Source organism: Typopeltis vanoorti, chromosome 21 (assembly GCF_054136105.1).
Source record: "Typopeltis vanoorti isolate ZY-2024b chromosome 21, IOZ_Tvanoo_1.0, whole genome shotgun sequence".
NCBI classification, from domain to species: Eukaryota; Metazoa; Arthropoda; class Arachnida; order Uropygi; family Thelyphonidae; genus Typopeltis; species Typopeltis vanoorti.
The window spans coordinates 88114097-88127318 of NC_143569.1; the positions used below are offsets into that span (position 1 = coordinate 88114097).

Consider the following 13222-nt stretch of genomic DNA (forward strand, 5'->3'; position numbering starts at 1 on the left):
CTCTGTGTTTAAGGGTGCTTATGACTCCTAGTTTTAGTGTTGGGTGGTATTAAGAATTTTTGTGCATGTACTGGCCTGTGTGTGCAGGTTTGCAGTAGATTGAGAAGGAGAGACAGCCTGAGGGAAGACGTGTGATGAGTGTGTCAAGGAACGGAAGAGAGTTGTTTTTTCTTATCACAATTGTGAATTGGATACGTTTGTGTTGTTTGTTCAGGTGGCTAAGGAATGTATTTAGTGCTTCACGGCCATGGAGCCAAATGGTGAAGATATCATCGATGTATCTGAGCCAAATTTTGAGCTTTAGGCATGGTATTGCCATACCTTATGTTAGAGGAATTTCCGAAAAAATAGACAGAACACTACACAAATACAACATCAAAACCACCTTTAAACCCTCGACAAAATTAAGATACTTACTCAGTTCTTCCAAAGATCCTCTTCCACACCTAGCCCAACTAGGGGTTTACAAAATACAATGCACATGTAACCCACCATACATAGGGGGAAACAGGGAGATCCATCCCAATTAGGAATAATAAACATTAAATACCTCCATTTTGGAAAAACCGGCCTTTCTGAGCACGCACTCCAAACATACCACAGAATTGATTCGAAAGGTACCAAGTCCCTACACCACACCAAAACCTGGTTCGAGAGGAAAGTTAAAGAATCATGTGAAATGCTCAAACATAATCCAAATATGAACAAAAATGATGGTCTAACCATTCCAAGAATGTGGAGGAACCATTTGCAACCTTCATAGCAACCAGAACAAGCCAAAGAAAAATCTCAATACAAGAAGACTTGGTGAAGTATTTTTTTTTCCCCTTAATATTCAATAGCAACTTGAACTCTACAAAAACAGAAGATTCTTAGTACAGGAAGACTTTAGTAGAGTTTATTATAGTTTTTTATTTACTAATTTTTTATTTATTTTTTTATTTTTATTTATTTATTTATTTTTTATCACTAGAGGTCAGGTTAAGAAAAAGATCAATTAACAGTGTAGATTTAATTTACCTTTATAGAGTGCAAGAGTATGTAGCTTGGTTTCCTATACACATGTATCTTTCTGATGATAACTCAATACAGGGGTCGAAACGTCAAGTATTATTTTATTAATAATAAGTAAAATAATCATTTCAACACGTATGTTATGTGCCTCTAAATTCGTAAATATGCTTCATTGATTATTTTTTGAAATATTTGTCAATTCTGGAAAGAAATCTAGAACGTGCTCATTAGCTTTGCATTTTTCTCCGAATTTTCCCCAAACACATTTATATGCCTGTGATTGATACATTGACTACACTTCTATTTAGATCTCAAAAGAAAACCAGCTTACTAGTTCATTGTTCCCAGTCTACTCTGACTAATGTTCACAATAGGGCACCTTGCACAAATTATGCAAGAGGCAGTCTGCAATTTACTTTTTATGCTAAAATGATGCTACAGATAAGTACTATAAATGTGACTAATAACACAACTTTATTTGAATGCAACACTTGAATTAATGCAAATACGGATTAATGTGTTACATAATGAAATTAGTCTTATTTATTATTATTACTATTCAGGCCTCCATAGAGTTAAAAGACTCATCGCAGCAGGTCATTCCTAGGAAACACTAAGTCTATCAAGACTCATCGTGGAAGGTCCCTCTTAGGAAACAAAGTCTATCAATACCACTCCTTAAACTCATTGACCATTCTTGCTCTCACCACTCTATCAGGCAATGCATTCCATGGTTCAACCACCCTCTATGTAAAGAAACCACTCCTCACCCTCTTGCTCACAATTTCCTTTCATAACTTCCAGGGATGTGCCCCTTCTCATCACTCCTTCATGATGTTCAACCAAGCGAAAGAACTCCCAGTGTCAACCCTGTAACTACCTCTCAACAGCTTAAAAGTCTCAATTATATCACCTCTCCTCCTTCTATCCACCAAGCTCTGCAGTCCACATTCCCTCAGCCAATCCTCATAACTAACATCGTACAGTCCTGAAACCATCTTTCTTATCTGCCTTTGTACCCTTTCCACAGTTAATTTATTCCCTTCAAATCCTGGGGACCAAATCTGTGAACAATAGTCTAAGTTTGGTCTGATCAGAGTCTTATACAACGGAATGATAACTCTTTTATCTCTGCAGATCAGCTTCTCATTATTACAGCAATCCACTGTGTCACCTTCACCACCTTTACAATATGTCCACTAAATTTCAGGTTTCTATCAATCACGGATCTCTTGTCTCCCCTACTTCCTCCAGTATAGCTCCTCCAATAGAGTATGCAGCATCCCTTCGATGTATCCCAAACCTCAAGACCTTACATTTTGCTGCATTAAATCGACACCCCCATTCATTTGTCCATCTGTGTAGCTTATTCAAATCCTCTTGCAGGGCTACCACATCTGCACTATTACTAATAACCCTTCCCAGCTTCACATCATCCACAAACAACTGAATATCCCCTTGCAATCCACTGACAACGTCACGGATATAAAGGTTAAACAGTATAGGTCCCAGTACTGGGCTCTGTGGGACCCCACTTGTAACTCTCTGCCTCCTTGAAACTGCCCCACCATACACACCTCTCTGATGCCTATCGGACAGCCAATCCCGAATCCAGTTGACCAACCTGACATCCAGACCCATGTGCTGCAACTTAAATATCAGCTTATCATGTAGCACTCTGTCAAATGCCTTTGCTAAATCAAGAAAATGGAAGTATATGCCTTTCCTTCATCTACTGCTCTTGTAACTTTATTATAAAAGGCTAGCATATTACTAAAAGAAGACCGCCCTTTCACAAATCCATGTCGTCTCTCACAGATAACATTACCCTCATCTGCCCAATGCTGTATACGGTCCCTCACTAATTTCTCCAAGATCTTAACAACTACTGATGACACACAAACTGCCTATAATTAGACACTTCCAGTCTGCTACCGCCCTTATGCAATGGCACTATCTTACCTTCCTTCCATTCATGGGCATTTTTCCCACATCTAGACTTTCATTGAAAAGCCAGGTCAAAGGCACTGTCAGTTCCCTAGCACATTGTCTCAAAACTCATGGTAAAATATCATCCAGTCCCACAGCTTTACTGACATCCAGAGTACTCAGTATTTGAAACACACACTCTCCTCCTGCACTTCTAAAACTCGAACCTGCCCTATCCCTCTAGTATTAAAATTTCCTGCACCAGGATGAAATACTCCAATAAAGTGTTTATTGAACAATTCCACTATGTCCTCGGCATTAGTCACTCTATTCCCATTTTTATCCCACAATGTCAATCCTCCACAGTCATTTCTCCTCCTACTGGTCATGTAGCTAAAAAATTCTCTAAGATTTTCTTTGGATCTTAGGGCCAATCTCTTCTCATATTCCAGTTTGCCTTCCTTACTATATTAGTCACCTCTCCTGGCCTGTGTCTTATATTCTTCATGCATCTGCTCTTCACCTGTCTCCTTATATCTCTTCCATAGCCTCTTTTTCTCATGCAGTTCCTGTTGATTATTGTTTGCCATCCACTTTACTCCAACTTGCGTCCTCTTCTTCACTCGTGGAATACAGCTTACTATTGCTGCTAACAAATATGCCTTCACAATTTCCCAAGCAACAATGATATCCCATCCCTCCAATTTCTTCCTTCATGAAACTTCCCCAAGTTGACGTATAAGACTTTTATAATTACCTGCCTTATAATTCCACATACGTTCCCATCTCTTTGATACTCCTGCATGTCTATTCATCTTCCAAGTCAAAACCACATGATCACTCTCTCCAACTGGTGGGAGAGATGTCATCTCAGTTATTATCAACTCTTCTGATGCTATGACCAAATCCAAAACTCTTGTTCCCTGTATTACATGTTGCATAAGACATTTGTCCCTCAAGAATTCTAGAAATTCCATTTCCTTATTGCTACATGCATCTTCCTCTCCCCAATTTATACTGCTGTAGTTAAAATCTCCCATAACAATCATTCTTCTTGCACTTGCCAAGTTCAATTATCTAAACATCTCCTGGTCTCCACTCTCTGTGCTCCTTGGTCTGTAGCAACACCCCACTAAATATCCCGTTCTTATCTTGTTTGAAGAAAAATCTTTCACATTATTTTTAAAGATCTCCAAACTTAATAAGAACTTTTATGTAGAAATATGTTTTTTATCCCAAGTTCTTGTCTCAGTAGATAATGCAAAACTTGCATTAATGTTCCAAACAGCCATATGATTGAAATATATCATATAATTTATGCCTTATATCCATGTAACAAAATGATTATCTTATTATTATTATATTCCTGAATCCCATGGAGTTACAAGACTCACTGTGGGAGACTAACACTAGTCAATACAAAATCTATCATACCACTCCTTAAACTGATCCACAGACTGCATACTCACCACCCTCTCAGGCAATGCACTCCATGCTCCTACCACTCTCTATACAAAAAAAAAATGACTCCTTATCCTTTTACTCACCACCTTCTTTTGCAACTTCCAGGGATAGCCCCTTTCCCTCATTCTACTAATATAAAAAATCTCCTCAGTGTTAATATGATAATACTCTTCAACAGCTTAAATATCTCAAAAATTTAGCAGGCATTTTGCATCCAGGGATTTATTTATGGTTGGTACAGTGTTTAATGTAAACTCCAATGTCTTAATGAAATGAGCATTTATCTTATTTGAACAAAAATCTTTTATATTATTTTTGGACTTCCAAAATTAATGAGAACTTTTATGATAAATAACTTGTATATAGACTGTTTCTTACCCCAAGTTCTTGACTTAATAGATATGGCTCTTGAGCAATTAGCCATGCCTCTGCAACAGCGGCATCTCTGGCAAACTGGTACACTTCAAGAACTAAAAAAAAAATATATTTCCAAAATTTTTATGCATTCAATAAGTATAGGATGTCAGCATAAACAAAATACTTCAAGGATTGAATTATTTCATACATTCAGGATATGACAATATAACTATCACCAAACCTCTAAGAGAACAACCCCTTATCGTAGTATATAATTCATTAAATGGTAAAATTTAACAACATCTTCATGATTATAAGCATGTAAACCAGGCAGAGAATGTATACAAATTAAAGGAATAATATATGTGCCTGATAGCTTTAGTTATTTGGGATAATCAAAATACCATCTAACCAAATGAGCCATATTTGCATTCAGTCTCACAAATGTTCAAGTCAGTCGTATATATCCACACATACACACGCACGCCCGCACGCAAAAAAAAATATTTAGATAATGTACAAAATTATCTAAGCATTTAAGTTCTTACTGTGGAAATGAAGTATTGTAATGAAGGGTGTTGTTTTCCAATATTATTGTATTATCTCTTGGTTTATTTTTTTTATATACAGGTAACCTTCGTATAACGCAGATGTTAGGTTCCATAGAAATGCTGCGTTATATAAATCGCGTTATGCGAGACTCAGATCACATCGAAAAAGTAGGGTAATGTTCAGAAATCATTTTTTTAAAAAATTATATTAACAACAATGACGTATCCAACAAAAAAATATTTTTATTTAATTCAAGTAATTCATCTAAGTTAAGAAAACATATAAACTATGATGCAAATACATAGCATAAAATTATAAAAATTACAAATTGTAATTAAGCTTCATTGCGCATAATGCATAAATGTTTCAGGCAAAATAAAATAAAGTCCATATTTTAATCATTCATAGCACGAGGCATTGAGGATCGGTTAATAAACATTAGTTTTGTCATGTAATCACCTGATACATTACTACAAAACAGTAGAATAATTGTTTTGTAGTAATGGAAAGTTTGATTACAGGAGCTGATCTTTCATTTTTTGAAACATAGGTGAGTTTTGGCATATTTTTTAGTATAACCCGGATTCATCCACATTGAACACCTGGTCTGCACTGTAAATGTTTATAAACTTTGAGAGTTTTTGTTTAACAAGATTTCCATCCAAAGGAATTTTCTTTTGATTGCAATCTTCTATCCAAATCATTAGAGTTTCTCCATTTTTCTCATTAGAATATTGCATACACGAGCAACACGCTTTGCATTTACCGTTGACCCAGCAATAAACACTTTCTCGGATTTTATGTTCGTTGTGTTTGATTGTTTGAACTGTTGATTCATTTAAATTTAAAGTACTTGCAACAACTGGTTTTTCTCCATTTTTCAACCGATCCATGATTTTAATTTTTTTAATTGAAGAGAGAAATTTTTTTCGAGATGAATTTTCTTTTCAATATTGATTTTTTTCCCTTTCGATGCAGTTTGTGGCCATTACTATAAAAATATTTTTTTTTTTTTACATAAAAAAAGCATTACATATTAATTATGTAACTCACCAGAAAATAAAGTGCTCAACTTGAGATTAACACAAACTTATGATTTTTAATGTTGTGGCCTTGCAAGAAGACTTGAATAAATTGAGTGATTGGGCAAGCAAATGGGGATGTGAGTTCAATGTTGCAAAATGTAAGGTTTTAAAATTTGGAAAACAAAGATGGGATGCAGAATTTATGCTTGGTGAGAATATATTGTTGGAAGTAGAGGAAATAAGAGATCTGGGAGTGATAGTGGATAAGGATCTAAAATTTAGGGGACACATCGCCAAAATTGTGAAGACAACACAAAGACTTCTGGGAATGATGAGGAGGACACTGACGTGTAGAAGTAGGGAGATTCTTGTTCCATTGTATAAGGCTTTGATTAGGCCACACATGGACTATTGTGCCCAGATTTGGTCACCTGGTTTTCAGAAGGATGAAGAGATGTTGGAAAGGGTCCAAAGGCAACTGACTAAGGTAGTTTCTGACCTCTGGAATGTCAAGTATGAGGAAAGATTGAAAAGATGTAATTTGCAGAGTCTAGTGGAGAGAAGGAAGAGGGGAGATATGATAGATACCTACAAGTTGGTAAGGGGTTGTTATAGGATCAATGGTGGAGAAGTTCTACAGAGAATAGTGGGAGATCAGGGGAGAACCAGGGGTCATCCCTGGAAACTGTATAAAGAGGGTGTGAGTAGGGGAGTGAGAGGCAGGTTTTTTTCGTGCAGAGTTGTGAATGATTGGAATGCCTTGCCTGAGAGTGTGGTGTCTGCAAGGAGTTTGAATGTGTTTAAGACCCGGTATGATGAGATGTGTGTGAGATAAAAGGACCTCCTAGATGAGTCTTTGACTCCATGAGGTCTTGTTTAATAATAAAAAAAATAATAATAATGAACTTTCCTGACAGAAAACGAAGACAATTTTCAATAATAAACATTTTATATGGTAAACAATTGATGTACATGCGTGCTAAAGGGTATTTTCCCTAATATAAATTCGCTACTTATAGCGTGATACGGGCAGACAAATTTAACGAAGATAAAATTTGATTTTTAAGTCGCGCGGTCAAAAATATATGAAAAGATAAAGGGTTACTACAATTTGTAGACTGTGTTTTTATCAAAACCGCGTTGTTTAGGTACCGCATTGAAAAGGGTTACTAAATTTGAAGACCGCAATATACGGGGGTTACCTGTATATGGTTTCCTTTTTTACTCTGCCTATATTAGTAATATCTTTTTATTTTAAGTGTCTTTATCTTTTCTCTATACTTTATATACTGTTATTCTTATTAGCTAATTAGCTGTACGTGCTTTCTCTCTCGTAGCCTTTCTCATTTACTCTACTGCATACTATGTTTATCTACCCATCGCACTACGAGTCTTATGCAGAAGATACTAGAATATTTATTTAATTTAGACTGTGCCACTAATATCATTTAATTAGCATAAAACTGAATAATAAGACCGGTAGATTTCTCTCTCTCTCTTTCTTTAACATAAATTTCTTCAATAAAACTTTACACAAACAGTCGTGGTCTATTCTTTTACTTAACTTTACGCTTCTGCTATCTCACTTAGTTTCCCGCTCACAAGTCTGATATTTTTGGGAACAGTGCAGTTGTAATATAAACAAACAGGCAGCACTCTTTTAACAAAAAAAAACAAAACAATTTATTTACATTACTATGAAATATACATGAATTTAAACATTAGGGAGATTGCTTTCTCTATCCATTTATAAAATCTTTAGCATAAATTATACCCTATTTACTTTAACACTAATTAATTTCTTTCACTCACAATCTTATTTACTCTCCGCTTACAAATTCAACTTATTAAACTTCTAGTTTACTTGCAAAGGGGTTAGCTAACTCTCTGTTAAGTTATCTTTACAAATTTTATATCAACTTCCAATATGCCAATCGATTCTCTTAATGACAATTCTAGTTACTGTTAATCTAAATCTTAATTGTCCAACTAAAACATATTATAAGAGGAATTTTACAAAGGTATATAACTTACAAAAGCTCTGTATCGCACATTCAGTCAAAGGTCTTGCATTAAAAGTTCTATGGCAATTCTTTCAACTCAGATCTCGAGCTTCCTCAGGAATGTCTGCCTTCAGTAATATATCTCAATGGTAAAATAGTGGGCTGTGGACTCATACAGCTCTGGCAAAAAAGGTTGCTTTCCCATGGCAAACTTCCGAGTGAAGGTGCGTAGGGTAATTTGCCTTGCCTTTTCTCCTCTGCTTGGGCTTGCCAAAAATGCCTGGACAACTGCCTCTTTTGTCTGCTGTCTCGAAATAGCTCAAACTGCCAACTAGGATTCTCTGGACTGGACACTTTTCTCCAGCAATTGGAACTTCTCCTTTCAGCAATTTGAAGCCCTGTCTGCAGCCTAGAAGCTCTGTCTTAGCAACTGCTGAAAGCCGGAAGCTCTCTGTCTCTCTGGAGATGTCTGGAACTGGGCAGCTCTTTTCTCTAGTGACTTTTGGATCCGGCAAGCCCTCTTTCTAGCTACATCTGGAACCAGGCAGCCTCTCTATGCTTGGCTCTGTCCCTTTTTATTATGCTTTCTCTGAGACTTCGCATGAAGTTTGTAATCCCCGAAGAATTCAGCATGATTCTTTCATCTTAAGTTTCAAGTTCGGTCAGCTCTTTGTTCACTTTTGAGCTTTCTGTTGATTGTAATTTGCCAGCCATCAGAAAGTTGTTTGAACCTTTCTGACTGACTTTGGAGGTGTTTACTTGCAGAGCTTGTAAGCCTTTCTCATACACACAAAGTTTATAAACAACCTTTCTTATGCAGCCATGTAGATCTATTACATACAGCTCCGGCAGCAAAAACATCGCCTTTGTTTTTAACACTCTAACATATTCTTATTAAAGGAGTATATACAGTTAATTTCCAAAGGGCTATTTACAAAAATATCAAGTACAAAATATACAGAGACAAGTTATTTTTACAACATTCTCGTGGAACTTGACCTCTGTAAAAAATTTATGTAAAGCGCTTTGATATTTTTAAGCTACATCAAGTTTTTACAGTATGTTATCACATATGAACACATATTTGTAAAAATAAAATTAATACTTTAAGCTGAAAATAATATCCTTGCTATAAACAGGGGAAACAGAGCAAATCTTAGAGGATTAATCTGAGACAGAAAGATTTAAAAATTGGTAGAAGTATGAGTTTTATCATCAATTCCTGCTATGCATTCTCAGGAGAGGGGGGGGGGGGGATAGAGAATACTATGATAGTACTATCTAATTAAACTGACATCATTATTTGCATCCTAACTTTTTTTTAGTTTATCTGTTATTTGTCAGGTCTCTCTCTCTCTCTCTCTCTTCCCCCCCCCCCCCAATATTATCAAATCTTACATGTTGATCTTCTAAAGCACTACCAACTAGCACATCAATCCAGCTCAGTGTTATTTCTCCTCTGAAACTATTTTTTTTTTCCTGCCATCAAATACCTTTTTTTGCGAACCTTTCTTCTCATCAATTCCCTTTAAATGACCATGCTATTTAGACAAATTCCTTTCTAACATCTTCATTTTTAATATGGTTTCATCAACGATGTCATCTGATCACATCTAATTTTTTTTCAGATCTCTCATTTCTGTGGTCTCTATTCTTTGATCAATTATTTCAAATGAAATGAAATAAAACAGTGTGATTTTTATTTAATTGCTTTTAAAGTAGTACGATTAGGTGGAGAAAAAAATTAAATAAAAATCACAGTCTGTTAATGTGCATTTGGCAAGAAGATAGTAAATTTACAGAACATTTTGAGGATATTGTTTTGTAACCATTATATGCAAGGGAGAATCAGATTTTCCTTAGAAAGTTTTACTGGGTAAGTAGGGTTATCTGTATTGGAGGTTAAGTGGTCAATTGTGAAATTGTAGGCATCTCTATTTATATACAAAGAGATTGCAGGATGTACTTAAGGTGGATGCTAATGTTGGTGGGGTTGTGGAAGTTAACGTGGAAGTTAAGTTTATTGAGGTGGTAATCTGTGGCAATTTTGTGAGGATGACATTGACGTAGTAACCATAGTAACAGATAACAGTGGGCCACAGAAAGTTGTGGCCCACTGTGTGGCTCCAACCCAGAGGTTAGAGCAGATGTGTTCTACGTGTGTAAGTGGTACATGTACAGAAGTGAATCCTTCCTTACGTAGGCCAGAGACCTGCTGGAAGTATGATGATGTGAAGTAGTTCGAGTTGGATCAAATTGGTGTGATGTTTATGTGATGACTTAAAAGTTGATATTATTATTATTATTATTACGTGACAAGGAGTCCAAAGACTCATCGAGGGAGGGCACTCATTCTACAACTCTCTGTCTCCACCACTCAATCCACCAACTACAGCAAACCGCATCATCTACACTAACGTCATCTACTGCCCACCACCACTAGCATTTTCACAGACAATCACAAACATCCATGTCCACAGTGGGATTTGAACCCATAGCCTTTCAGCTGGAGAGTGGATATGCTAACCAATCGGCCAACCAGGCTGGAGAGGTCTACATATAATATGATACTGAGAGCCAACAGAATTGCTACACTGGTATATTAGTATAAAGAAAGAGGCAACAGACCATAACAATGCTACTGATCCATGCATTCTAACGAAAAGCTACCTTACCTCCAACCTATATACACTGCTTGTGTATATAGTTTGCGTGTATACCTTCCCCCCCCATATGCAAGGTTCATTGTACCACATAAGGAGTTATGTGTTTGTAGCTGGTATAAATCAGAGAAATATGACGCTCCCAAGTCAGTGCAACTGTATTCAGATAACATGGCTGTGAAAGGGAGCTGACAGAGTTTGAAAGAGGCGTTGTGATGGCATACCTTGCAGGCCTATCTGTTCAGCAAATTGTTGACAAATTGGGCCATCCCAGGTCAGTGAAACCACAGTGAGATGAAAGTGTGAGTACTCAACTGCAAGTGCTGCCCAAAGTGGACAACCCACCACACTTACTGAATGTGACTGTAGAGTGCTACGAAGGATAATACGTAAAACTCACCATTTGTTGGCCGACATGTTGAGTGTAGAGTTCCAGGCATCAACTGGAACACGAATCTACACAAAAACATGCAGGACGAAAACTCACCTCACAACATGAATTTCTATGGTAGGACCACAATATGCAATCCTCTCATTACCCAAATCAACATTTTTATTATTATTATTACTATTATGATTATTATTGTTCCGGGAAACTCCAAGGAGTCGACAGACTCATCGAGGGAGGCCCTAACATCATGTCTGGAACAACTATTCAACATTCACACAGTATCTATCATATCTTGCCTTGAACTCATTCACAGTCGTAGCACCCACAACAGACTCTGGAAGCTTATTCCACTCATTCACCACTCTCCAAGTAAAAAACCTAGCTCTAACACCCTTGTCAACCATGCACTTGCCCAGCTTCCATGCATGGCCCCTAGTCCTCCCACCACCAGTCATATTTTCAAAAATATCTTCTGGATCAATCTTATAAAAACCCTTCAGTAATTTGAATGTCTCAATCATATCACCCCTCCTTCGCCTATCGTCCAATTTCTGCAACCCACAAATCCTCAACCTATTCTCATAAGGTTCATTCCATAGACCTGCTATCATCTTGGTCACTCGTCTCTGGACCCTCTCCACTTCCTCCCCATCACAAAGAAACCCTGGTGCCCATAACTGGGCACAGAAGTCCAGATGGGGTCTTATCAAGGCTCGATACAGAGGAACAACAACTTGCTTCTCTCTGCATGTTAAAGTATTTTTCGTAAGCCAAGTGATTTGGTGAGCTGTTTTAGTTACTTTTGCAATGTGCCCCCTAAACTTCAACTCCCTATCCACCAGCACTCCCAAATCCCTGGCCTCATCAATCTCCTGGAGTACGGTTCCACCTATGCGATATACTGCTGCTATTCTTTTCACCCCAAAGTGCATAACCTTACACTTTGCCACATTAAACTGACATCCATTTTTCCTAGCCCAGTCCTCCAAACTATTCAAATCATCCTGTAAAATTTTGACATCCTGTGCACTCACAATTGCTCTACCCAACTTTGCATCATCAGCAAACAAGTGAACACTTCCTCTCAAATCCTTTCCAATATCATTGATGAACAAATTGAAAAGCAGTGGTCCAAGAACAGAGCCCTGTGGCACTCCACTAGTCACAAGACATCTTTTTGACTCCACTCCTGAATAAACCACTCTCTGGTATCTCTCCTTCAACCACCCTCCTATCCATCTTACCAACCCTATATCTATCCCCATCTGCTCCAGTTTACTGATTAGGGTTCCATGTGGTATCCTGTCAAAGGCCTTGGCAAGGTCCAGTAGTATCACTGTAAACCCATTACCCCTATCCAGTTCAGCCGTCACTGTGTTATAAAACGTGAGCAAGTTACTGAGGCATGATCTACCCTTCACAAAACCATGTTGTCCCCCATACAATATCCCATTTTCATCTATCCAATCCTGTATTCTTTTCTTGACTAATTTCTCTAAGACCTTGACAATGATTCCTGATATGCTAATCGGTCGGTAATTTACAACAGCAGTCTTGGAACCTCCTTTATGCAGTGGAACTATTTTCCCCTCCTTCCACCCGCTCGGGACTAACCCAGACCCGAGACTCAAATTAAACAAAATGGTCAAGGGTACTGACAATTCTTTAGCTGCTTCTCGTACTACATGAGCTGGTATACCATCCAATCCCACAGATGTATTGACATTGAGGTTATGCAATAGACTACTCACCTCCACTTCATTCACCACAATTCCCATATAATCTACTGGTTTATTCGTTTCTGCAATGTCACCACCTGGATGA

At 37.4% G+C, this 13222-nt stretch overlaps 1 protein-coding gene across 7 annotated transcripts in view; it reads right to left on the reverse strand.

Annotated features, from left to right (window-relative positions):
• Positions 1 to 13222, reverse strand: part of LOC150095089 (spectrin beta chain-like) — a 577773-nt gene that overhangs the window by 126780 nt on the left and 437771 nt on the right. For all 7 annotated transcript variants that reach the window (XM_090411296.1, XM_090411299.1, XM_090411298.1 and 4 more), the window contains exon 39: positions 4786 to 4877. In XM_090411296.1, coding sequence (XP_090267422.1) covers positions 4786 to 4877 — 92 coding nt within the window. The remainder of the gene's footprint in view (positions 1 to 4785; positions 4878 to 13222) is intronic.